This window comes from Cyprinus carpio, chromosome A3 (genome assembly GCF_018340385.1).
Source record: "Cyprinus carpio isolate SPL01 chromosome A3, ASM1834038v1, whole genome shotgun sequence".
Classification (NCBI taxonomy): Eukaryota; Metazoa; Chordata; class Actinopteri; order Cypriniformes; family Cyprinidae; genus Cyprinus; species Cyprinus carpio.
The window spans coordinates 37093016-37120667 of NC_056574.1; the positions used below are offsets into that span (position 1 = coordinate 37093016).

Below are 27652 nucleotides of genomic sequence, written 5' to 3' on the forward strand. Positions count from 1 at the left end.
GCAATGATATATAAGTGCTATAAAAAGTCTCAGTTAGCTTAACGCAGTACACGTAGCAAGGTTTTTTTTTGTTTTTTTTTAATTTAGAGGCCTTTTTTGCTTTTGTTAATTGTTTAATAAATAAAAAGAAAACAAAGATAGAATACAAAAAGATTAGAGAAGCAAGTGTTAGTTTTTTTTAAATTTAGTTTTTTTAAGAAAACAAGCAGTTAGTAAATAAATAGTTTTTTAGAGTGCAAGTCTTTTATTTCTTGATTCTTGAAGATGGTTAAGACTGATTTTTGTTGCCAAATTGATTTGGAACAGCTGTTGAATAAACAACTAAACTGAACTATTATGCCTGTCTATCTGCTTGACTGACAGTTGTATTGATCACTGAGAGAGCATTGACTTGGTATGATGTTGGTTCAATATAAAAATAATAAAAAAACTTTTGCCGTGTTGTCGTAGCTTAGCTTGCTACATTTCACAGGGCTGTAGCTTTAGTGTAGTGAAGCTTCATTTAATGAAGAGTAACTGTTAGCTTAGCTTACTACATTTTCCAAGTAGCTTGCCCAACACTGTTCATTAGGTAAAATAGGCTTTGGATTTCACACGTGTTTCAGTATTGACGGAAAAAAAAATCATAATTAGCAAAATTATGCCAAAGTGGCCCACTGCTCGCGCCGCATGGCTCGATGAACGGCTGCTGTTTCCAATGAATATGTGCGCGTGTAACAGGTATTGAAAGTATTGTCTTCAAAATGTTCAAACGTGTACCTGATATGCCTGTCTCTGTGTGTGTACCTTCCCCTTTAAATTTCTGAATTCAAACAGTCTAAAAATAATATTGTGTCTTATCAGCCCTATCAGTGAATAAAAGAAAAGTCGAGCTGTCATCTGATGTCCGTCTGGTCATTCCATAAAAAAAAACAACGCAGACTACACCGGTTACACGTGGTGCCGTGTCCATTTCGGATCATCTGATCAGCTCTTCGCAGATCGCCGTGGGTGCGTGACGGGTCGCCTGCTTCGCCGATCGCCTCTCCCGGTCTCGCTCACTGCGCTCGCAGCAGCTCGGTGCTCGTGGATAAGGAGGGCGCGTGTGTAAACATCGCGGGACAGACTGTTGCTTTTTAAAGGGACGGTACAGAGTTTCATGGACTTTCTGATCAACATTTTTTTTTCTTTCTTCTCCGGAAGACTTTGGTTCATCGCTATAAAGCACATTAATTAAGAGAGACTTTGCGTTAAGGAAAGCTTCAGTGACCATCAAGCATTGTATCCTTCATATTGAATTCTGAACTGTTTTGAAAGTCTTTATTAGTGTATTTCTTCTAAGTATATTTTATTTTCATTTCAGTTTGCGATTGAGTTTTCTGAGGCAATTATTGCATTTTTCTGTGTTTACTATTTATTCTGAGTCATGTTTGAGGACACTCCCTGCTAACACACGACGTAACAGATAACGTATTGGTAATTTTTGGTAATTCCGTTACAATTGACAACGTAACTACGACGTCGCATGACCGTAATTTTGTTACCATCCCATTACCAACTCACAACGTCGTCAGTACGTCCTTCCAACCTGACCAGATAACCAAGAACGTCCCAGATAGGTTCTCTATTCGTAATATATTAACTTCATGACTTACTGGCAACGTAACTACAACGTCGTATGCACGTATTCTCATTGCCATAATTTTTGTACGTTCTTTATATGCTCTCTGAGTTTAGTGCTATTTAAAAAGTGTAATTAAACTTCAGACACAAGATTAAACATTCCTTAAAGATAAAATGTGTTTCTTTTCACCAATTGGTGAAACTTAAGTCAGAATATGGACATGTTTTTAATATATAGTGACGTGACAGCGCGCGCATAGTATTGACTAGAAAGGAAATAATTTTTGTGAAACTTTCTATTTCATAAGGAGTTATGAACATGAAATAATGACAGACTGGCTACACCATCTCATCTGGCGAAGATACTGTATCAGGAGGACAGCGCGTTTGTTTGAGGCACTTCACTTCAACTGTGTCTGACGGGAGAATTAGCTTTTCTGAGCTGAGTCTTACAATTTATAGTAAATAAATAGGTTGATAAAATGTATAAAACAAAGTAATAACAAAAGTATTGAACTCTGTAAAGACGCTAAACCCTTTTTTAATATTATTGTTTTTATTAGCCTACTAGCCGTTGAGAGTTACCATGACAACCGCGGACACATCAGCTGCTGGAGAGGAGAGGACTCGTCTGACATTTTCTCTGTTTCTCGTCAGTTATACCAAAGAAAAGTTAAACAACTGCGACAGTCTATTATCCAAGTACTTTTGTTAATATTTATACCTCTGTCTCTGTGATTATGGTATCTTTCCTTAATTATAAAATGTCTGCTAGCACACATTACGCTAGCGTAGGAACATAATTATAGCATAATTGATTTGAGCTCTTATTAATGAAAGTTTGGGCTTTTAATCACATCTTATGTGTAAAGGAGCGGTTTTGATAGCTTTGTGAATGTTTTTGCTGATAATTTGTCAATAGATATATGGAAGTAAGCTAATTAATTTAACCTAAAAGTCTGCACTGTAGAGTCTATCAGTGACGTCACTTGCATGCAGTCTAAAATGGGCTGAAAGTATTTCAAACCACTGTTTCAAACACGTTTCAATTTTTCATTGTAAACAAATATTGATAAAAATTTGTACTGTGATTTCAGGAGTGTCTAAAAACCCCTCTAAAACAGAGGGGAAGTTCCAAGAAAATTTCTAATGGAAGCTGCTGACAGACATATAGAGAAAACAGGTGATCAGAGAAAGCTTATTAAATAACTACATATTTATGTTTTACAATATATCATCATGCATCTGTAAAATCTAAAAATGTGAATTCTGGTATCTTAAGATTTTTTTGTATGTTTTCCATATTACTATTGTTCTTTTCTGCATTTCCCCTATTCTCTGGTTTGTTTATTTCTAATAAGGAGCTGGAGACCGTGGAGAAGCAGATCCGTGACCTCGTGGAGAAGCAGGCTCAGCTGAGAGAGCGGAGAGCCATGCTGGAAACATTCAGGGGTTGACGCTCATAAGTCCGGGGTAAGTATACAGCACGCTGCTAACTCTCCCACCACCTCTACTCTGTGTGGTTCTCTGCACAGGCCCGGTGTACCCAGGACGTGATCTTCCCAGATGTCCTTCACCCCATGCCACAGTGTAAGACATGAGCCAGGCCCTGGGTGACAACCTCTCTCCCTCCGCTGCCTCCGGTCTTCGGGAACTCCACCGGAAAACGATTTGCTCGACTTTGCGAGACAGAACACGATGCTGTGATCATCGGAGACTTTATTGTCCGGCACGTTCGTGCTATGTTAGCTGGAGGTAATGTGCACACTCACTGTTTCCCTGGTGCTCGTGTTCTTGATATTTCTGCACAGATAACCGCGATCCTGAAGGGTGAAGAGAGCATCGGAGCGGTCGTGCTTCACGCCGGGGTTAACGACGCCAAGCTGCGGCAGACGCAGACACTAAAGAGGGACTTCAGGAGCCTGATCGAGACGGTGCGCAGCATATCACCTGTACGATGATCATCATGTCAGGACCGATTCCCATGTATGGATGAGGACACGAAAGGTTCAGTAGACTTTTTGCTCTAAATGAATGGTTATTGTCATGGTGTGAAGAACAAAAACTGCTCTTTGTTAATATAGCTCTCGATGGCGCCGCAGACGGCTGCTTCAGTGCTTGGCTCTCCAGTGTTTGTACTGTTTTTGTTTGTTTTTCCTGTTTTTTGTTTAACAAACACGATCAGTTTCTCCAGGGAAGAACTGCTGAACATTCGGCAGAACACACCACAAGATCTTTTACCGGATTTCAATTATTCAGACGTTTTACTGAGCGTTGTTGTCGGCGGAGCAGCGGCGCTGATCAAACGCTTCAGGACGCGCAAACGGGGGAAGCGAGCTGGTGCGCTCGTTAGACTCAGGAAGCGCGGATTTCGTACGCCGTTGCCTAGCATCCATCTGGCAAATCTCCGCTCTCTACCCAACAAAACGGACGAAATCCTTCTGCTCTCTCGGACAAATATGGATTTCTCACACTCTGCTGCTCTGTGTTTCACGGAAACCTGGTTCAATGACGCCATACCGGACAGCGCGCTCCATCTGCCGGGCTTTCAGCTGTTCAGAGCGGATCGCGACGCAGAATCAACGGGGAAATCGCGCGGCGGCGGGACATGCTTTTACATCAATGAACGGTGGTGTACAGATGTAACTTTGTTAAAGAAGATGTGCTGCTCAGATCTCGAAACACTCTTCATTAACTGCAAGCCGTTCTATTCGCCGTGGGAGTTTCACTCGTTCATTCTGGTGAGTGTTTATATCCCTCCGCAAGCGCACGTAAGTCTGGCTTTACAGAGACTCGCTGACCAGATCACAGAGACAGAACAACAACACCCGGACTCTGTTTTGATCATTCTTGGGGACTTTAATAAAGCCAATCTCTCCCGTGAACTGCCAAAATACAGACAGCATGTTACATGTCCCACCAGAGACAGTAATATATTGGATCACTGTTACACCACAATAAAGGATGCAAAGAGATGGACCAACGAAACAGAGCAGGATTTACAAGCCTGTTTTGACCTCACTGATTGGAGTGTTTTTGAAGCTGCTACCACCGATCTGGACGAACTCACAGAGACCGTAACATCATATATTAGTTTTTGTGAGGATATATGCATTCCTACCAGGACTTATTTAACATTCAACAATGATAAGCCATGGTTTACAGCAAAACTCAGACATCTTCGTCAGGCCAAAGAGGATGCCTACAGAAATGGGGACAGAGTCTTGTACAATCAGGCCAGGAACACACTGAACAAAGAGATTAGAGCGGCTAAAAAGACCTACGCTAAAAAGTTGGAAGACCAGTTTACTTACAACGACTCAACTTCAGTGTGGAGTGGACTGAGAGCCATCACTAATTACAAGACACCATCCTCCTGCACTGAGGCTAATCAACGACTTGTTAACGACCTGAATGAGTTTTATTGTAGATTTGAAACCCCCAACACCCATTCTGACCATCTCTCTACACAACCGTTAACACCTCCTGCAATCCCCCTCTCCACACCTCCTGCTCTTCAAATCTGTGAAGATGATGTGCGCCAGGTCTTCAGGAAGAACAAAAGAAGAAAAGCACCAGGCCCAGATGGCGTTACACCAGCCTGTTTGAAAACCTGTGCTGACCAGCTAGCCCCCATCTTTTCACAGATCTTCAACAGATCTCTGGAGTTGTGTGAAGTGCCTTCCTGCTTCAAACGCTCCACCATCATCCCCATTCCAAAGAAACCCAAGATTACAGGACTTAACGACTACAGACCTGTGGCTCTAACATCTGTCGTCATGAAGTCGTTTGAAAAAACTGGTTCTGGCTTATCTGAAGGACATCACTGGACCCTTACTGGACCCCCTGCAGTTTGCTTACCGAGCAAACAGGTCTGTGGATGATGCAATCAACATGGGATTGCACTTCATCCTGCAACATCTGGACAAAACAGGGACTTATGTGAGGATCCTGTTTGTGGACTTCAGTTCGGCTTTCAACACCATCATCCCAACAGTCCTCCAGACCAAACTGACCCAGCTCTCTGTTCCTAGTTCTATCTGTCAGTGGATCACCAGCTTTCTGACAGATAGGCAACAGCTAGTGAGACTGGGGAAATTCATGTCCAACAGCTGCTCCACCAACACTGGTGCCCCTCAGGGATGTGTTCTCTCCCCCCCTGCTCTTCTCGCTGTACACCAACGACTGCACCTCAAAAGACCCCTTTGTCAAGCTCCTGAAGTTTGCAGACGACACCACACTCATCGGTCTCATCCAGGACGGTGACGAGTCTGCTTACAGACAAGAGGTTGAGCAGCTGGCTGTCTGGTGCAGTCTTAACAACCTGGAGCTGAACACGCTCAAAACAGTGGAGATGATCGTGGACTTCAGAAGAAACCCCCCTGCACTCCCCCCACTCACCATCATAAACAGCACTGTGGCTGCAGTGGAGTCATTCAGATTCCTGGGAACCACCATCTCTCAGGACCTGAAGTGGGACGATCACATTGACTCCATTGTTAAAAAGGCCCAACAAAGGCTGTACTTCCTTCGCCAGCTGAGGAAGTTTAACCTGCCACAGGAGCTGCTGAAACAGTTCTACTCAGCCGTCATTGAGTCTGTCCTGTGCACTTCAATAACTGTGTGGTTTGGTTCAGCTACAAAATCAGACATCAGAAGACTACAGAGAACGGTTCGGACTGCTGAAAGGATTATTGGTACTCCCCTGCCCACCCTTCAAGAACTGTATACATCCAGAGTGAGGAAAAGGGCTCAGAAAATCACTCTGGATCCCTCACACCCAAGTTACCCCATCTTTGAACTTTTGGCATCTGGCCGGCGCTTCAGAGCCGCAAATACCAGGACAGTCAGGCACAAGAACAGTTTCTTCCCCCAGGCAATCTACCTCATGAACAGTTAAATGTTCCCCACTTATACAATAAAAATGTGCAATATCCTTATATTTATTTGTTACCCCTTCATCCTAGTACATCCCTCCATCTTACTCAATCCAATTCCATTACCATTTATAGCACAATTGTTTATACACTTATTTATCTGCAAAGGGTTTTTATTTTTTATTTTTTTGACTGTGTGTTGTTGTCTTTTGTGTACTGGAAGCTTATGTCACTAAAACAAATTCCTTGTATGCGCAAGCATACTTGGCAATAAAGCTCTTTCTGATTCTGATTCTGATTCTGATAATTGGAATCTTTTCTGGGAGTGTCCTAGGCTTTTAAGGGCTGATGGCCTGCACCCCAGCAGAGTCGGAGCAGAGCTCCTGTTGGTCAACATATCCAGGAAGCTACGCTCCATATGACTAGTAAGCCAATTCTCAAATAACTGCTATGATGGCTTTTGTTCTACCCACTTAAATAGAAGTACTTGCGCTGTCCAATCAATAAAGACTGTATCTGTTCCAGTGTTAATTTTGACAGGCATTTTTGATTTAGTATTAGTCTTTATCTTGAGACGAAAATGCTTAATAGTCTTAGTCACATTTTAGTCTTTTGAGTCTTTCATAGTTTTAGTCTATGAAAAGTCACTGCATTTTTTTCAACTTTTATTCATTACTTTTAGTCAAACTGCAGTTACCAACATTTATTTTGGTAGCTATTTTATATGTAGTCTTCAAACAAAAATAGTAATTAATTCTTCTCTCTTTAGAATGAATCAATTAAGCTTATGAGAAATTTGAATCAAGGATTGAATTTGAAAAAACTTGAATAAATGATGACAATTTTCATTTTTGGGTGAACTATTCCTTTAACAGTAGTGAAAAGGGAGAAACTAATAACAATTATAGTTGTTCATATATAATATATATAATTTATCATTTTAGAAAGAAGCAGAATAAGACAATAAGACAAATACGAAAGAGATATTAAACTCTAATACAAATTAAACTCATTTTTAAGATACAGTAGGTTCACTTTACATATTTATTTAACATCTTTTGTTGGTTAACATTAATGACTCGGAAAGGTACTTTATTAGGATGGCTCTATGAGAGTCTGTACTGATTTTCGCTGGCTTAATGCGAAGACTATCAAGGATGCTCATCCTTTGCCACATCAAGCGGATTGCTTGGCTGCTCTTGGTGGGAATCTTCTTTTCAGCTCTATAGACTTAACATCGGGATTTTACAACATCCCACTCCATGTGTCTGATCGGCATTACACAGCGTTCACAACACCCATGGGATTGTATGAATATAACCGTCTTCCCCAGGGGCTGTGCAACAGTCCGGCATCCTTTATGCGCATGATGCTCAGCATTTTTGGAGATCTCAACTTTTCCAGCCTACTTTATCTTGATGATTTGCTGGTTTTTGCCCGTTCTGAGCAGGAGGCCTTGAAATGCTTGGAAGTGGTGTTTACTAGGTTGAGAGCTAGTAATCTGAAGTTGGCTCAAAAAAAGTGTTATATTCTTAGGCGCTCCATCAAGTTTCTGGGCCATGTGATCAGCAGTTCTGGAGTTTCTGTGGATGTAGACAAGGTAGCGGTCATTTCTGCCTTTCAGAAGAAGGATCTAATGAAGGAGGATGGCTTCACACCTTCACCGAAGAAAATAAGATCGTTTCTGGGCATGGTTCTGTACTACCAAAGCTTTATCCCTGGATGTTCACGAATCGCAAAGCCGCTGTTCAATTTGACGGCTGGAAAAAAACGTTTGGCAAGAGGCAGAATCGGTTGCAATAGAGCTGGCACTTTCAGAGAGTTGCCTCCCCAAGACTGGACTCCTGCCTGTGATGTCGCCTTTGGGGAGTTGAAAAGAGCCCTTATCCAGAGCGTCGTTCTCGCTCACCCTGACTTTGAGCGCCCCTTTATTCTCTGCACTGACGCATCGTTGGATGGCCTAGGTGCAGTGCTTTCTCAAGTTCCCACTGGCGAGGATAAAGCACGTCTTCTGTCTGAACCTTACTCTGAACTGCTAAAGCACATACACAGTATGGAAGATGAATCTGTGCAGAAAACTTTCTGTCTTACATGCCAGCCTCAGTCACTTGACCCTAAACTCAATCAAAGCTCTGAGAGGGATATTTCCATGACTGCTGAGGATGTGTTGTCTATCTTGTCATCCTGTGATGATTGGGATTCAGGAGCTGTATCCAGAGCAACATCCCTGGCTGATCACTTGAGTTCATTGATTCCCGACTGTCCAGATGTAACCCATGCCTTCTTATTGTCTGAATTGCAGTGTCATCAGCACAATGATTCCGTTATTTCGAGGGTGGCCTTTTATGTTGGCAGAAAGGGCAGACCTTCCAGGCGTGAGCGGACGAATGAGGATTTGCATGTTTTGAGGTTGTTGAAGCAGTGGGACAAACTTTTTTTTGCTTAATGACATTCTTTACAGAGCTGTTAAAGATCCTTTCACAAAGCATAAGAAGGTTCAGTTTGTGCTGCCTGATTCCCTGAAACAGCAAGCTCTTTTTGGTGTTCATGATTTGGCTGGTCACCAAGATCAGCCATGTTCCCTGTAGAGATCGACCGATATGGGTTTTTCTATAGCCGATGCCGATGTTTAGAGGTCAGGGTCAGCTGATGGCCGATATGTGCTGCCGATTTTTAGGGCCGATATCTTGAAGTTCCCCTCATTTGCATGCTAAAATGTCACACTAATAATAAGTGGATGCACAACATTTCTAAACTTATCATCATTTATTGAGCACTGACTTGAACCATCTCTCGAATCTTAATTTTGTGCACTGCACGGTATTACAAATAAAAAAAAAATATCTAAAGTTAACCAAACAAATCAATAAACTGACCAAGTATTAAATATATAAAACAGGTAAAATATATATATAAGTCAATCATTTACATAAAAGTTTTAGAGCATTTATCAAGCAGAATTTTTCAAGTTTGTTGGAACATAAATGTAAACTTAAATATAGATTTAAATAAAATAAATAAAATTTTATAAATAAAAATCAATTAAACTGAAAAATATAAAAAAATTATATATATAAAAAATAAATAATAGTAGTGCTGCAAAAACACTAGCAACCAGCAACATTTGTGTTTTGTATAAATGACACAGAACATCTAAAGTGCATTCTAACTTCAAACTTACATCGCAGTCTGTTCATTATTAAAATAAAGTACAGTCAACCAAACATATAAAAGGTTACACTGGTCAGTTTAAATAGACCGCAGTATACCGGTCCACTCTGCTGTTATGCCAAGGACATTTTTGCTCATGTGAAGAGGATCATCTTTTCAGTCTAGTTTACATTAAAAAAAATTAAAAATATTATAGTTTAACATTCAGATACATTGCGAATATGGAAACATTTGGATATGTGCAGAACGAGACATGAGCAACAACCTCCAAATACATCTAGCCAAATTCCCACTCGCTCGTCCTCGTTTGCACGCACGCATGCACTGTCACGATCTAATGCACTGTAAATGCTGAAAATGATCGTTTAAAACAAAAAGGGCCTACCGGAAGGCAAAAATTCAAAATCGAACATTTTGCAGAACAGGATCAAATAAAGTACTGGTCATTAATACTCGCATAAAATGTTTAATGTGAAAAAAGGCCCCATTTACACTGCATGGTTCAAGTGACCCAATTCCGATTTTTTCCTCTCATGTGGCACAGATCGGATATGACCGGTTAACGTGTAAGCAGGAAAAAAAACCGCATGGATTCCGATTTTCTCAGATCGGATTCAGGCCTCATTCATATGTGGTAATAAATCGGATATGAATCGGATACGTGCATTTGCGTGTGCCATGTAAGCAGACAAATCGGATATTCCCCAGTAAATGCGAGTCGTACGTCTTAAAAAAAGTGACGTCAACTCAGGTGGAACTGAAATCACATGACTTATTATAGGCGCGATGGAAGACTAAGGATACACACAGTGGAGCAATGCGGAGGTTTCACGTCTTTTAAGTCTTTGGGGCGAAGAGACAGTGCAGGCAAAAATGCAGGGTTGTTGCAGAAATAAATCTGTGTTTGAAGACATTTCACGAGATATGGGGAGGCACGGTTTAAGCGCTTTTTTCTCCGCCGTACGAGACCAATGTTTTGCTGTTTTTTTTGTTGACTTTTCAAAATATTGTGGAAAGCAAAACACTGTATAACTTTATTTGCATCTGCATCCATTGTATTTCGTGCTGTTTTACTTCCTTTTCCGGGTCAGAACGTCTACGTTTGGTAGTTTCAGCAGTGTATACTGTAAATGCAAAAATCGGTTACGTGTCACTTTTAAAAGATGATGTAAGCGGGTCGTCAAAAAAATCGGATATAGTCAGAAAATCGGATTTGGGCATCAAGACCTGCAGTGTAAATGCAGCCAAAGTGGTTCACTGACTGCACAGCACAGTCACAAGCGCCACAGTTACGTTTGGGATCATTTTATTTTTAATACTATAGTGTCATTTGAAAACATTGCAATTGTGTTTTAAAATACAACAACGAGCACCACGAAACCATTTAAAGAGGCGCATTCAGCGGTCTCCTTGACGGGAAACAGTCAACTAAGTAAAATGATCTGAAACGTACAGCGCGCTCCCTTCATTTTATCAAATGATCATAATCACATATTCATTTTACAGTCCTGCTACTAGCATTTTCTTCAGACTAAAACCCCTTTAATTTGGGTGAGAAAGCTTTTTTTCCGAGTGGCTTTTGCACATAATAATACCGCTGCAGACGCATTTTGCAGCATTAAGCTTATTCATTGATTGTTAATTTAAATGACGATCGATCATGGAAATTATCAAATATTGACATCCCTAAATGCAAATGAGTTGGATGGAAACCTGGCTATTGTCTGCATCAAACCATGCTTCCGAACAAATTAGGGCTGCAACTAACGATTATTTTCATAATCGATTAATCGGACGATTATTTTTTCGATTAATCGATTAATCGGATACAGTTTTTTTTTTTTTTTTTTTTTTTCAGTTTGATTTTTTTGTTTATTATAACTAAATAAAACCCTAAATCAGGGTATTAATGTTTAAAAGTGTACTTTAAAAAGTGCAAAAGCCACACATTTAGTTTTACTAATATAATCTTTAATTTTTACATTTTAAAACCTAAAACACAAAAGTTTGTCCAGTTTTTAAACAATAAAACTTCTTTAAATATCCAAAATATAAATAAACCAAACAAAATATTGAGTTGTGCTGTTCATATAAACTTCACATTATGAAATTAGGACACAAAGATGTTTGTAATAATATATTAAGCAGCGTATTTTGTTGAAATATCAAAATTATAAATAATAAACAAACAAACGTTACTGTTTGATACAGAGGTAGAATGCAGAAGAAGAGGAAAACTGTCACTGTTCAGTGTTGTTCATAAGAACATGTTTCTTATTCACTCTTCCAAAACTTTGAATTGGAATCAAAAATGTCAGCATGTCCACATGCTCCGGGCTGAGGCTGGCTCTCTTTTTGGAAGCTATGTTACCTGCAGCGGAAAACAGACGTTCAGATGGTGTTGAGGAGCTTGGGATACACAAGTAGGATTTAGCTAATTTTGCCAAAGTGGGATATTTATCTTTATTATCTCTCCACCAATCCAAAGGATTTTCTTCCTTGGCTAGGGGCCTCTCACCAAAGTAAGCCAGGACTTCATTTCTTATTTGAGTGTTGAGGTCCTCCTCAGCTTTCTCCTCTCTGCTCTCTTCATCACTGCTGCCTCCAGACTCAAGGAGTGAGTCAAGCAAAGATGTTGAAGGTTCAGCTGCAGTTCTTATGGTTGAGGTGGTAATTTGCTGTTGCACCATCTCCCTTCTTGCTGCAAGTGCTTTAGCTTGCACTTTAGCTTGAACAGTTATAATTTGCTCAGGTGACAGAAATTTCAGTCTTCTGAACCTTGGGTCCAGAGCAGAGGAGAGAACCACAGGATTATCTACCTGATCAAAGAGTGTTTCCTTCCATCTGTTTTGAAGCTGCTCAAATGCTGTGACTTGGAAGGACTTCACTGAAGCTGAATCGTAGGCAGCACCTTCAGTGGACTTCAAGAGCCCTTTCACAAGTGGAGGCAATGAAGAGACTGTTATATATTCCTGCCCACTCATAAAAACAGTGGCACATTCAAATGACTTAAGAGCAGTGCAAAGCTCTTCAAGCAGACTCCACTGGTCTGGTTTCAAGTCAAGATAGCGTTTGTCTCTGTGAGTGAGGGATGGGTCAGATAGAGTTGCAGTTACAGGCCACCTCTGTTCAATCAGTCTGTTAATCATGTAGAATGTACTGTTCCATCTAGTACTTACATCCTGAACAAGCTTATGCTCAGGTGTGCCCATTTGTTTCTGTTTGTCTTTCAGCTTGCTGCAGGCTTGCTCACTTTTTTTGAAATGCTCCACAAGACATCTTGCAGCTCCAACAGCTCTTTGAATGCCTGTGTTCTTTAATGCAGCATTAATCACCAACTGTAAGGTGTGGCCAGTGCAGCGTATACTGCTCCACCCATGTTTCTCCTCCAGTAATTTTGCAGCGGCCACAATGTTAGCACCATTGTCATGTACAATGGCACAAATTTTCTCAGAAGGGATTTCAAACTTGACTGCTACTTCTTCCAACCACTCTGCAATGTTGGTTGAGGTATGTCTGTCTTCGAGTGGCATGGTGGTAAGGCAGACAGATGTCATCTTCCAGTCATTCCCAATGTAATGGCATGTAATGCCAAGGTAAGCTTCAGTGGCAACACTTGTCCATATATCAGTAGTTAAAGCCATTCTACTGTTGGTGGTGTTTATAGCACTCTTAATTTTTTGGAATGCCTCCTGATACTTCCTCTCCATTAATTTTGTGAAGTGGGTCCTTGAGGGAAGAATGTATCCTGGGTTGAGTGTGCCTACCATTTTTTTGAATCCTTCATCTTCCACCATTGACATTGGCCGCATGTCAGTTACCAACATATTAAGTATGACATCTGTTACAATGGCTGCTTGTTGAGGAGTGCATGGGGGATTTCTCCTCTGAACAAATTCACTCATGGTGAGCTGTTTCTTTCTGAAATAAAAAAACAACATTTGAGTATGCAAGGAGAGACAATTTATGTGTAAATCAATATTTGCATTGTTTTTAATGATAATTACTGTTGGCAAGTTGACAACCATGATTAATGAAAAAAAAATAAAAATTATATACAACATATTATGTTTTAACAATTTTTGGTAAAACAAATTTACACAGACATGATGTTCAGATGTAAAGATATAAACCAAAACATCTAAAATATATAATAAATTCAATTTTTATTTAAAATTAAATGAATTATAAGGATATATTGATCAATTAAATATAGAAAGAATGAAAACAAGCGTGTGAACGTAGTAGAGCCGCAGTAGATCGAAACTTTTTTTAAACTTTTTATTACATGGCTTGGTTGAATTCCAATGTAGAATGCGGTCTGTTATTTCTTGATAACAGACCGCTCGCTGCGAAATATAACACATTGTTGCCATGAAAAACAGAGCGTTGCTATGGACGCAGGATTCTAACCGTAGAGACGAAACGGACTATTTTCTTTAGTGAAAGCAATACAATCGTTTTTAAATCAATAAACTCAGGACAGGAAAAATTATGCATTCGCTAAAAACCACTGACTATAGTGACTAAAAAAACAATCTTTTACTACTGCTGTTATTAACTGCCTTTATATTTAATTTGCCTTTAACCATTTAATTTAACCTATTTCTGCGGTAGCGCTATTATAATGCATCACTTATGTTGCGAGCGAACTGATTGCGCAACCTGATGCTCGAGACAAAATAGATCTAGTGTGACTGTCCCGAAGTTGGTAAACAAAGCTGTTTACACAGTAGCATTGAATTAAACCAGACTATACTATTTTCACATCTTCATATAATGAGAATATAGGCTACAGTTTTTGCTTACCGTGCTGATGTTTCACCCTTCATCCGTGACAACGTGTTTCCTCTTCATGTGTTCGTGCATCACTGTAGTACTTCCATGCCACACAAGCTCAGCTTTGCATAACTTGCAGATTACAGTCTTATTTGCTGCATTTAATGTAAAATGCTCCCATGCCTTAGATGACTTGGGGCGCACACTTTTTTCTGCCGCCGATTGATCTGTCATTTCTCTCCGATTAACATTACTCTCTGCCATTTCGCGTGTGACTGTTGTCATGAAAGTGACGTCATCAGTAACGCTCCCCGTGACGTGAGCAGACCAACTAATCGACAATGACATTCGTTGACAACGATTTTCATAATCGATTATTATCGATTTTATCGATTAGTTGTTGCAGCCCTAGAACAAATGTCCTTCACCGTTCTGTGCTGCTCCAGGACAGCTGTCTCTCCGAGCACGGTGCTGTCTGTGAGCGGGGCGGAGTAACGCTGCAGTGTTTGTGAGAACTGCCACCTACTTCACCTCATTTACAGAGTGAAATTCTCTGACTACCTTTATCTCCCAGGACTGTTGTTGAATCTTCCAAAAAGTTTTGGCTTGGGGTCCTTCACATGCGGCAGCAGCACTTTCCACCGCACCAATAACACGGGGCTGCCCGCCGACGTGCCTGAATTTAAATCGGCGCTACTAAACACGGATATCGGCCAATGTCGATATATTAAAAAATGACAAATATCGGAACGATATATCGGCCGACCGATATATCGGTCGACCTCTGGTTCCCTGTCCTTAGCTCGCCAGAGATTCTATTGGCCTGGAATGGAACATGATGTGCGGGATTATGTCAAGACTTGTACTCGTTGTGTCCTCAGTAAAATGCCAGAGCCAGCAGCAAGAGCACCTTTGGAGAGCATCAAGACCGCTGCCCCTTTGGAGCTTGTTTGTATTGATTTCTGGGCTGCTGAGGATAGGAACAATAAATCTGTGGATGTCTTGGTAATAACAGATCATTTCACCAAGCTAGCACATGCTTTTCTTGTCAAAACCAATCCATTCAGATCAGGGAGCCAGTTTTGAGAGTGAGCTGATAGCAGAACTTCTCGATCTTGTGGGTGTGGACAAACCACGAACTTCCCCGTACCATCCAATGGGAAATGGAGGAACAGAAAGGTTCAACAGAACGTTAGGTAACATGCTACGATCCCTTCCTCCTAGATCAAAACAAAAGTGGCCACAGTTAGTGCAAACAATGCCATTTGTGTATAACTGCACTGCCATTGAAACAACTGGGTTTGCCCATTTTTACCTGATGTTCGGGAGGGTGCCGAGATTACCTGTTGACCTTATGTTTCAAAGTGTTCTTCGTGATGAGTTCATCTGTGATTACAACGACTACGTTCAATCCCTTGTCAAAGATCTGCAGTCTGCTATGCTGCTGGCTCAAAAGAACTCTACCGCAGAACAAAAGCATCAGTCTGATCAGTACAATAAGAGAGTCAGAGGTTTACCTTTGTCGGTTGGTGACCATGTTCTCGTTGCAAACAAAGGCTGTAGAGGTAAACGGAAGCTTGCCGATAAATGGGAGTCCAACATGTATTCCGTTGTTTCGTCCAACCCGTCTTTGCACATTTATAAGATCTGTGACACATCTGGTCGAGAGAAAGTAGTGCATCGGAATCTCTTGTTGCCAGTTAACTTTCTCCCTTTGCCCACAACTGAGTTTGATTTTGCTGTCAGTGGAAATATGGGTAATGGTACATGTTCCACACCTTCTCAATCTGTATGTGATCTGGCTGATTCCACAATGCCAGTCACTGATGAATTGTCACATGCGGAGTCTCTGTCATTTCTCATGTAGCTGTTTGTGATGAAGCTCCTGTTGCTGCTTGGGATGCGGGGGAGATGAGTGATTTCGGCTGGTGCTCCTGTGATACAACTGTTCTGCGTTCTGATTAAAAGTTAAGACCAAGCGTCTTTTGTCTGTCGTTCTTCAAACACTACAGTAGACATATTTTGTTTTACAAACTGTATTGTTTAATCAGTTAGTCACGTTAGCACTCGGCTAACGTATCCACCTAGTGTTCACAGTTTAGCAGCTAAACTTTAGCTGTGGGCACGATTCGCTTGCATAAGTGTTTTTGTATTTTATGTCATTATAAGAACGGCTTGACTATATTATTGTTTTATGTAAAGGTGCTTTGTCAATGGTAGCGCTGGCTAACTGGCTCAAGGACTCATCTCTGTGCCAATCACAACAGGTTTGGCCAGCTGACCAATCAGAGCAGAGTAGGCTTGAGGAAGGGAGGGGCTTGCTCCGAACTTGCTTGAAACGAATCATTTCCTAATCATTGGCAAATGACTCTAATATTAAATGTATATTCTGAGAAAATTACAATGTTTTCTGACCTTAGATGCATTTAAACCTGATATAGGGGACTCCAATACAATATTGGGACACTTTAAAATACCATATGACCTGCTCTTTAAGTGATGAAGGATTTTAAAAGTCTGACAGTCATTAGCTGTTGAGTACTCTAAAGTTAACCCTGGCCGGTTTACATGTTTCAAAAGATTAACGGTTGAAAACATTACATATTTAGAAAAGTCTTAAAACATGTTATCAAATGTAATCGGTTACATTACTTTTTAAAAAAAAAATTGAAATAGTTACACTACCTTTTAGATTTTAAATAGGGTAATTTGTAATCTATAACCTTCCCAAAACTGTGCGTAAAATAATTCCATCAGGGTCTCAGCTACAGCTAAATGTTAAAACAAAAAACTTAAGGACCTTGTTGGCAGTTTGTGAGGAGTGTCTGTGAAAACTGCGTGGTGCATGAGAGTGTTTGAAAGAAAAATGTTTTATCTTAAATATGTGATTTTACGACAAACTATAAGCATTCTAACTATGAAACATAACACTATGTTTTTATTCATCTATTTATTTTATTTTAATTTCCAACAAAACTGGTTGTTCGCATTTACAAAGTCATAAGAATATTTATTGTGTTTTGAAAAGATAGTAAGATGTGATATATCAATTAAGTCTTTTTTTTATTGATTAACATCACCCACAATGCATTTATGAGGTTATGTGTTTCTTCTGCTTCATGTACTCATCGGTCACTGTAAACATATTCAAGAGAAATGCATAAACTCGATTGTTTTAAACAATCTAAAGCATTTAGTCTGTCCTTAAAAACATCTTAAAGAGAAAAGTCTTTTCACGCATCTATTTTCACTTGTCTCAGGACTCTTACTAAAAACACTTGAGTGCGGACATGAATCCTACATGAAAGCTAAAAAGAATACTTTTTTAAACTATTTTAAACAGCATGGTTACCAACGCCAATTGTAAAGTGAGAAAGAAAGTCTAATCTGTTGTAAAAGTTCTGTGAGACATCTGTAGCAACTTGTATAAGAAGCACTTTTGGTTTCAAAGAAACCTTATGACAACCCATTTTCAATCTAATATAGGTCTTTTTGTGTTTGTGACCTAGTTTGTTTGTTTGTATATTTATGTGCTTGTTTGAGTCTGGGGTATATTTGTGTTTGTTTGCTTGCATGTTCATGTTTTCTGTATATTTGCATTTGTATGTTTGTGTTTGTGGTTTACGTTTGTATGCTTGTTTGTAATTTTTAGTTTGTATCTTTGTATGTTTGCATTTGTATGTTTGTGTTTGTGGTTTACGTTTGTATGCTTGTTTGTAATTTTTAGTTTGTATGTTAGTATTTGTATGTTTGTGTTTGTGGTTTATGTTTGTATGCTTGTTTGTAATTTTTAGTTTGTATCTTTGTATGTTTGCATTTGTATGTTTGTGTTTGTGGTTTACGTTTGTATGCCTGTTTGTACAGTATGTTTGTGTTTTTGTGTTTGTGTTTTGTGTAAGTGTTTGTTTTTGCGTGTCTGTTTGTGTTTGTGACCTAGTTTGTTTTTTTGTATGTTTGTGTACTTGTTTGAGTTTGGGGGTGTATATTTGTGTTTGTTTGTAATTTTAGTTTGTATCTTTGTATGTTTGCATTTGTATGTTAATGGTTTACATTTGTATGCTTGTTTGTACAGTATGTTTATGTTTGTATGTTGTGTTTGTGCCCTAGTTTGTTTGTTTTGTATGTTAGTTTGTGTACGTGTTTGAGTTTGGAGTGTATATTTGTGTTTGTTTGTAAGTTTTAGTTTGTATGTTTCTTTGTACAATATGTTTACATTTGTATGTTTGTGTTTGCTGTTTACGTTTGTATGCTTGTTTGTAATTTTTAGTTTGTATGTTTGCACTAGTATGCTTGTGTTTGTGGTTTGTTTGTATGTTTGTTTGTACAGTATGTTTATGTTTGTATGTTGTGTTTGTGCCCTAATTTGTTTGTTTTGTATGTTTGTTTATGTACTTGTTTGAGTTTGGAGTGTATATTTGTGTTTGTTTGTAAGTTTTAGTTTGTATGTTTGTTTGTACAGTATGTTTACATTTGTATGTTTGTGTTTGCTGTTTACGTTTGTATGCTTGTTTGTAATTTTTAGTTTGTATGTTTGCACTTGTATGCTTGTGTTTGTGGTTTATGTTTGTATGTTTGTTTGTACAGTATGTTTATGTTTGTATGTTGTGTTTGTGCCCTAATTTGTTTGTTTATGTACTTGTTTGAGTTTGGAGTGTATATTTGTGTTTGTTTGTAAGTTTTAGTTTGTATGTTTGTTTGTACAGTATGTTTGCAACTGTGCGTTTTGTGTTTGCAGTTTATGTTTGTATGCTTGTTTGTAATTTTTTTGTTTGTATGTTTGCATTTGTATGCTTGTGTTTGTGGTTTATGTTTGTATGTTTGTGTTTGTGATCTAGTTTGTTTGTTTGCATATTTGTGTGCTTGTTTGAGTTTGGGTGTATATTTGTGTTTGTTTGTAAGTTTTAGTCTGTATGTTTGTTTGTGTTTGTGTGCATGTTCATGTTTTCTGTATGTTTACGTTTGTGTGTGTGTGTGTGTGTGTGATTGTGATTGTATACTTGTGTTTGTGTACTTGTTTGCATTTGCAGTGTATGTTTGTATTGAGGCTTGAAAAATCAAGGTGTGAATAAAAATAATAAATGTAACTAAAATAAACTAAATTAACTCAAATTAAACAACATTTTCCTACAGCATAGACTGTCTTGTTAAGACAATCATAGATCTCACATCCTTATGACCAGTAAATTAACTTTCAGCTAACCTCACGCTCACAGGCCTATGTCATAAATAGTTTAAATTGTCACCCTTTGATCACTGAACGCAAAATGTTGAGCTTTAGCTGATCCACAGCACCACCATTTACAGTGCCCCTCAAAACTAATTAGTTTACAATTGAGTTGCAAACCCCCGAAAACCTTTAGATGTTTTACAATCTTTCAAAATACCTTTCGCTGATTTGGTCGTACCAGTAATCACACAGTCCCCAGACGTGTTTCGATGCACTACTTGAGATGAAATATTTAGCCTTTCGTGTAATGTTGTAAAAGTTTAGACATTCTATGTCTATTTCAACTGAAAACAAGTCTTATGTCAAGAAAATCCCATCTTGATTTTACCACATTCATTCCTGTTTAATATTTGTATGCGTATACAGGTTTTAACTGATATACAGATGGTAGACAACCAAAATGGGTACTACCGCCGCGCGTACCGCTGCCGCAGGGACGCGGCGTTAACTGCAAGTCAGTCGCGTGTTAAATTCATTCGCGAAACTACCACCAGGTGGCGCAAAGGGACGGATTGCAAACTTAATGTAATTGTAAAATGAGATAAAAGGAGGAGGTAAAACAACAATAACATTATGATATAACATTGTACCATCTTTAAAAACCATTAAAAAATGTACAGTGAGTTAATTTCAAAATGTAGGATAGTCTTAGGCTACAGTCTAGGTACTCATCAAAAATTAAAAGAAAGACCTTTACACAAAGGATCTTGTTATTAAACAGTCATTAAATATAAGGCCTATATATACGGATAAAAAGCTAAATGTTTTCATTTCGGTTCATTCTTGGTTTAAAAAAAAAAATCCTTCAGGTTCCATTTGCAGATCGAAATGAGAACGGTCCAGCATTTAGCAATAATTATTATTAATTCTGTTATTATTCTTGATTTTTCAAACTGCTAACACTTTGCATTTTTGAATTATGCCTTTACTGTGTGACCAAAAATTGAGTATTTTCTGTTTCAGCTGTTTGATCGCGCTGGTGCCTCACGCACATTCATTGGAAACAGTAGCCGTTCACCGTGCCATTCGCCGCGAGCAGCGGTCCACTTTGGCATATTTTTGCTAATTATGATTTTTTTTTTCGTTGATACTGAAACATGCATGAACTACAAAGCCTATTTTACCTAATGAATAATAGTTAAGCTTGAAATAGGCAACATCACGAATATGGAAACGTTTGGATTTCTCCCGAATGAGAGCCCAACCTTACCTTATGGTTCGCTTTAAATTATTATTCATTTATTAGTGAATTTTGTTTATAGCTAAGCCTATATTATTATATACCTGCAATTTTATTTATCCATTAGAATTAAATATTTTTAATTCTTGTTCTGTTCTGATAAATTTGTTAAATTTAAAGGATTTGTTGTAAAGTGAAGGGAACTAAAAATATCCTGTTGGCACATTATAAAATTATTAGGCCAGCCGTTATTATTTCTGAATGTACTAAAATGCAACTTATACATTACTTATATATATTTCCTCTCACAAAACAAACTTAATTTATTTTTTAGCCTGTTTAAAAATAAATAAATAAATAAATAAAAAATGCAGCAAACGAAAATAGGCGATTAATCGGTTAAAATTTGTTACTGTGGGGTAATTATAATTATTATATACTTAGGAACAGAGTCTGGGCCTAATCTAGGCTATCCAGGGTTTTTGCAGATACCGCTGTCATTTTTGCGCAAACTGTCGTTTAGGCTATTGCCTGATTTTCACTGGGTTACTTGCAGTTAAGTTCGTCTCCTGCAAGCTATTGTGAGTTTGACATTCCTCTCAAGATGCACATTAGATAGTTGGCTTTGCTCTGGTGTCGTGAATGTTTTTGGTCGTTAGTAGTGTTGGATGATACACAGGCTTCGGAGTTTTCTCGGCAGAGGAAGTGAAACATTGGCGGAGTTCCGAGTGCTTTCCAGTGTTTGCCAGGTTTTTTCAAAACCACCAATTGCTACTCAAAACTATCCCAATCGCGTTTCGAGAAGGGTTCCCTGACGAAAAAAAAATAAATAAATAAAATTCACATTCCAGGCGCTAAATATCACATTATTGGGGTCGCTTCCAACTCGCGGACATGTAAAGCAACCCGCAGCAACAGTGTTACAATATCCCAATTCCTCAGAAAAGTCGAGGACATGGCAATGCCGGTGCTTTCCGAGCTGTCGTGTCGGCGCTGTATAAAAATATTTCATCTGTACGCTCACGTGAACCTGCACGCATGAAATCTCTCTGGGCCTGCTGACGGTCTCTTTCGGCATCTCGCTTTCATCAGCCTACACCTTATAAGTATCATTTTTGTTTTATGCGCTTGGGCATACATTTTATTCTCTGCAAGGTTATTTGCTCAAACGTTTTAAGATAAAGCGTTTGGTGTTGCGTGATGGTTTATCTAGCAAACTAGCGCTGCATGATCAAGATGTTAATCAAACTAATACATTCAATCACTGCATGAAAAGAGCTGTATACGGACAAATACGGGATGGGAAATCTCTGCTAAACTGTAGGTTTGCCAGATAAATGAGGCAGAGTGCTTGGAAAGGTAATACACAGAAGTAAACTCGTGAAACATCCAGAAACCTTACATATGTGGATGTATATAGGAACTGGTGGAAGTTTCCAGGAATCCTTACAGCTGGTTGTGAGGAGGGGGTGGTATGAGGTGTGAAGGGCTTTTTATATGGTTAATGACCCCCAGGTAGAGGTGCCTTCTCTGTTTTCAGAGCTGGGTGTGGGTAGGGGGGGGGACAATGTCTCGTAAAGACAGCACATACAGTATTGTGGAACATAAAAACTGTGTTTGCTAAATACGTTTATTATTAATATAATTTAATTAGTCTATTTAAGAAACTTAGCATCCAAATTAACTGAAATTCAATGGACACAATTACCATTTTAATATGTGAAAATTATGTCTCTGACTTTTCATATTTAATGTAGTCTAGAGGAATGCAACAAATGTTATTTCAGAATATATATTTTCAACACTTTGAAAACATGGCTCCAACTGCCCTATGTCAGTATGTTGTGCACGTATCTCTCAATGCTGCATCATTGTATAAAAGAAGCAGTTCAAATGAGACATTTTGTTTCAAAAACATCATGTAACACATATTGCTAGCTAGGATGTTGATAAATTCAGTACCATATTCATAAGTCAGTGAAATTTAAAGCTTCTTGTTTTTGCTGATGTCTCATGATTTGAAGTTCACTGTTTCTATTGTTATTATGATTCTACCCTAACATTTCATTAAATCTTTTAAAATAGAAAAAAGAAAATCAATAGACAGGTCCATAATCTAAAAGTCTTTCACATGTGAATGCAAAACATGTTGGGTGATACAGACTGACAAACTCGGGTAAAAATATCTGCAGATACCTGTCAGCTACTGTACTTCTAGTCCAGAGATGCCGAAACTAGGGCACGCAGGCCAAAGTTGGTCTTTTATAATATATCCGTGTCACATTTGACCCTGGGCCACAAAACATAAGTAAACTCATAAGTAGCACATCTAGGTTATATTTGTAGCATTAGCAATAGCCAACAATACATTAAATGGATCAAAATAATTGATTTTTCTGTTGTTAAAAAATATTAGGATATTAAAAAAGTTCCATAAAAATAATAGTAATGTAAATATATTTATTGGTGTTTGTGTGAAGATCACTACATTTATCAAAAAATATATTTATCATTCGTAGCCTAATATTTGTTGCTAAGGACTTCATTTGGACAACTGGGGATTTTCTCAATATTTTTTATTTTTTATTTTTTTATTGTTGTATCTCTGCCAAATATTTATAAAGTAAAACTCAAAAAAAAAAAAAAAAAAAAAAAAAAATTTACCCGTATGACTGGTTATGTGGTCCAGGGACACATATTATAAATTTTATGTAAGTTTAATTGCTATATCAAAATAACTTATGGTATATCGTATCAAGCGACACAGCCAAGCAAAATTTTTTTGTGACGATAAAAATTGGCATGTGAAACAAAATCGTTGCAGTGATCACAAAACTGCCGTGCTCTCTTTCTTCTCACTAAATCCACTGACGACCTCAAACGCGCTTCCATGATGACATGCAACATATCAGACAGTATCATTTTCCTACAGATATAAATACAAACCATATGGAAGCGGTGGGCGGGGTGTCGCAGAAAGCATCCAATGGGGAAGGTTGTGTTTGTAAAGTATCCACTCATAACAGAGTTCCGGCCATTATGTCGGTGACGTAAGGGAATGCAACCAATGACATTACAGCATCATTCGCGCGGACACAATTTAAATTGTCGGCATTGTGTACGGAAGTCATTTTTTGTGAATTGCGACTTGGTGAAACTGACTATTGTTTGTGATGGCGTGTAAAAGAAACCTGAGTTTTACTACTCCCGTGAGTAATAGGGCTTTGCAACCAGCAGCAAGCCCACTGAGCATAAATGATTTAATGAAACAGCTGATCTCCAGTCAGAACACTTTGTCTCGTCAGCTTGAGGGTTTGATGGAGAAGCAAGCTGCAAACACTGTTCTTCTCGAAGATGCTATCCAGCGTCTTTGTGCTCTTGAGCGAAAGTTTGACGGGCAAAGACCGCAAGAGGAACAAAGACCGCGGGAAGAGCCATTACATAAAAGGATAAAGAGGGCGCACAACATGGGCATTGCGGTAAGTTGAGTTTTATTTTAGCGGACAATATAGTAGTAAAGATATGTATAATAAAGGCTAGATGTTTGGCCCGCACCGCATTTGGCAGCCATCTTACCACGGGGAGCTCGCTCGCTCACTCGTAGTATTGTGTAGAAAATTGAGCAAGTTATTATGTCATTTAAATGTACATGCACCATTAAAACACAATGCTACAAGTGAGCGAGCGAGCTCCCCGTGGTAAGATGGCCGCCAGGTGATGAGGTTAGAGACTCCGTCGTAAGACATCTATCCTTTATTATACATATCTATTAGTAACAGTTAAATTATACATCACCTTGACTAATCAATTATTTTTGACCCTTTCGTTGTTGTAGTTGTCCGGCCTTTTAACAGTTTGTCACGTCTGTAAGTTACACAACGTCGTTTGAAAACTTTTGTTTCCAGCCAATGTAACGTTATGTGTGCATGTATTAAAGCGTTTTTCATTCAGTGTTACAGGAAGCTGTAAGGCGCCTTCACAATTCGGAAAACAACCCACATAAATATGATCCACAAACTGGGTAAGACTGATGTTTTTCTGCTATGTTTATTTGGCCTTTGTGGCCATGCTGTTTATGGGGTTTTACATATTCCTTTTAAATGTATTTAATGACACACTTCTCTCTTTCCACACAGAATAAGTTCGCCTCGTAACCAAGCAGTCATGACTTATCTGCTAGAGGAATTGAAAACAACTTTTGCAGATGCAGACCCTGAGTGTATACAAGGTAATTTTAAAATGTTTGTTTAACAATTTTAATGTCCATAATTTTAGTCTCTTATATTTTGTCCATCTTATGATTTCAATAGTGTAGTTTCCTGTCACTTATCTGAATTTTCTTTTATTCAGCGTGTTGCAAGACATACTTTGAAACACTTCGGAGAAAGTACAATTTGTCTCAGCCAGAAAAGTCCCAGCTAAGAGATTCCATTAAAACAGGAGCTAAAAACCGACAAAGGAAAAGACGGGTAAGTGTAGAAATTCATCAACTTGTCTTTAAAGGGATAGTTCACCCCAAATTGAAAATTCTGTTATTTTCTTCTGATAACCACAAAAGAAAATATTTTTAGGAATGTTTGAAATCAAACTGATCATGAGCTCCAATCACTTCCATAGTATTTTTTTTTTTCTACTTTAAAGTCAATGGGGCTCATGATTGGTTGGATTATAAACATTCCATCTTTTGTGGTTATCAGAACAAAGACATTTACAGGTTTGTAACAACATGAGAGTGAGTACATTGACAATTTTCATTTTTGAGTGAACTATTCCTTTAAGTTTGATACCATTTCTGGGTGTTTTTAGTGGTTCACAAATTGTGTGTTTTGTGCAGTTGCGGGATTCCAGGTCCAAGGTTGTTCAAACCAATGCAGAGATTGAGCTTTGGCAGACTGCAACAGTGGAGCTGATGTCTGATGAGGAGGATGCCATTGTTGATGGAAGGCCAGTGTGGATTGTGAGGTCTCCATCTCACAGGAACCCACAATTGTCAGAACTTTGTGAGGAGCTTCAGCGCAGATTGGAAGCAGACATGCGCTACACTATTTTGCATCATCAGCGTGTTAAGGCTGATGGAAATGGACATGATGGACCTTCCTTTCTTCAACTTTAACTAAACTGCACTGGTTTTGCAATTTTAATAATTGCACCACAAACTGCACATTTTCACTTATTCTCTTCTATTTTATCTTATTCTTTGTATACTTATTAGGTTACATTTATTTAGTTTCATATTCTGCAACTTATTTTCTTTTAATATTGTGTGTGTTTGCTGTGTTTGGTTACATTTTAAATACTTTGTGCTGTGTGTACATATTAAGTAGTTTATTTAGTTTTATATTCTGTGACTGTTATAATATTGCTTGTTTAGTAAAATTTTATAAAAGTACTTTGCTTTGTGTACATATTTAGTTTTATATTCTCTAACTGTTATAATATTGCTTGTGTTTAGTAAAATTTTATAAAAGTACTTTGCTTTGTGTACAGTTCCTATAGTTTTATTTATATATTTAATGCTTTATATATTTAATGCTTTAAGTGTTTTGGTTTAATTTTAATAAAAAGAAATTCTGAATCCATTCTGTTTTCCATTTTTGAGGGGGTTGGGTTGTATAGTGGGTGGGGTGGTTATGGTTTATTAACATAGCTGGCCAAAACCAATCAAGTCACTATGCTATGAGGGCTTGGGTTGGGCTAAATGAAAACCGTGACCAATCAAATACTAGTATCAGGAAATTGACAGGTCACTGTCCCAATAGTTGTCAGGGTTTGGGGCTGTGTTTTTTTTTAAAACAACCAATCAATGTTGAGAAAAAAAACACCAATAAGGACAGCAGAGGTGTGTCAAGGTGTGAAGTGAAAGGGCTCTTGAGGTGTGAAAATGTCTCCTGACAACATTCTTCAGGGGATTACTTGCCATGGCAACAAATGCCTGCATATACCCCGGGGATATCCCTTCAGCAAGATACATCTGAATTGGTATCATTACGGGAGTTTCCTAACTTGGTGGAATTAGAAGTTTACCCTCAGTGGAACTAGTAGATACTTCCGAAAATCAGTGGAGTATACAGGAGTTTCCTAGTACGGATACACCTCTTTTCATGCAGTGAATGTTTGGAACAACTCTTTCGTAATAAGGCATTTTAAGGCTTGTTATTAAAGGCTTACAATCTTTATAGCCTACTGATAAAGATCGTTGCTCGCATTATTCCTTCTGAAAAATGGGCTATGTTTTGCACACCTTTAAGTATTTTTGTCTTAATCATATGCTTTTGTCTTTGTTGATTCAGTCATTGTTTCATCTGCATCTATCTACAATAATTCTGAATGCCTCGTATAGGAATGGGGGTCACTTGTCGGGTTCCCATGGTTATATGGAGTCATCAAGCTTCGTGGGAATTCCACGGCTGCAGATGCAGAGAACTTTGGCTCTCACCTCATCTTTACACAGGTCACTCTCTGGACTGGCGCTATTATGAAGCAGGCTCTATCAAGCTGATGTATATGGTCATCTTTCATTTGAGTTCTAGGTAAGAGTCGGCTCATCTTTAAAGTCCATGTGAACTGGAGGTCGCTGCTGACTTTATTTCAGTGTGGTGACGTATTTCCAGCTGAAACGGAATATTGAATAGAGGGCATGGTTTTTGTTTGCACTTCTAGTCTCTGTCTTTCACTTATCGCAAACTAATGGCTGGAGGGGTGTGTTTTAAGGATATTCTGGCCATGCCGTCAAACTGACGTCATTAGAAAAGGAATGCATTCCACAGCGGAAGTAAATGTTCAGATTTTGATTAAGGATTACAAAGAAGATTTTTT

The 27652-nt window shown here is 38.5% G+C and overlaps 2 protein-coding genes across 6 annotated transcripts; one reads left to right on the top strand and one right to left on the bottom strand.

The window, feature by feature from the left end:
- The first annotated feature begins 1659 nt into the window (after nucleotides 1-1659).
- LOC122138545 lies at nucleotides 1660-25450 on the top strand. Of its 5 annotated transcripts, none has more exons than XM_042731905.1 (8): nucleotides 1660-2304; nucleotides 2700-2785; nucleotides 2964-3609; nucleotides 24142-24315; nucleotides 24672-24702; nucleotides 24788-24857; nucleotides 24973-25064; nucleotides 25187-25450. In XM_042731905.1, exons 3-8 carry the CDS (start codon nucleotides 3595-3597, stop codon nucleotides 25405-25407), a joined length of 603 nt encoding a protein of 200 aa, XP_042587839.1. In that variant the 5' UTR covers nucleotides 1660-2304; nucleotides 2700-2785; nucleotides 2964-3594; the 3' UTR covers nucleotides 25408-25450. The 5 variants fall into 5 exon arrangements, 4 of the variants coding, with proteins under 4 accessions (XP_042587839.1, XP_042587846.1, XP_042587832.1 ...); XM_042731912.1 differs by lacking the exon at nucleotides 1660-2304 and having other exon boundaries at nucleotides 2337-2785; nucleotides 2964-3075; nucleotides 3138-3609; XR_006155666.1 differs by lacking the exon at nucleotides 1660-2304 and having other exon boundaries at nucleotides 2342-2785; nucleotides 24796-24857.
- LOC122138541 (E3 SUMO-protein ligase ZBED1-like) lies at nucleotides 11614-14837 on the bottom strand. Its single transcript, XM_042731878.1, has 2 exons — nucleotides 14460-14837; nucleotides 11614-13571 (listed from the first exon to the last, which is right to left on the bottom strand). The coding sequence occupies exons 1-2, from the start codon at nucleotides 14480-14482 to the stop codon at nucleotides 11891-11893; spliced, it is 1704 nt and encodes a 567-aa protein (XP_042587812.1). The 5' UTR covers nucleotides 14483-14837; the 3' UTR covers nucleotides 11614-11890.
- Nucleotides 25451-27652: the final 2202 nt, after the last annotated feature.

Bases quoted from the DNA above. Each gene is read 5' to 3' on its own strand.
- LOC122138545 (XM_042731890.1), top strand. From the start codon at position 24,010: ATGGCGTGTAAAAGAAACCTGAGTTTTACTACTCCCGTGAGTAATAGG. The intron at 24,703-24,787 runs GTAAGTTACACA...TTTTTCATTCAG, and splicing joins TTTAACAGTTTGTCACGTCT to TGTTACAGGAAGCTGTAAGG. The intron at 24,858-24,972 runs GTAAGACTGATG...CTTTCCACACAG, and splicing joins AAATATGATCCACAAACTGG to AATAAGTTCGCCTCGTAACC.
- LOC122138541 (XM_042731878.1), bottom strand. From the start codon at position 14,482: ATGAAGGGTGAAACATCAGCACG. The intron at 13,572-14,459 runs GTAAGCAAAAAC...TTTTTATTTCAG, and splicing joins AAGGGTGAAACATCAGCACG to AAAGAAACAGCTCACCATGA.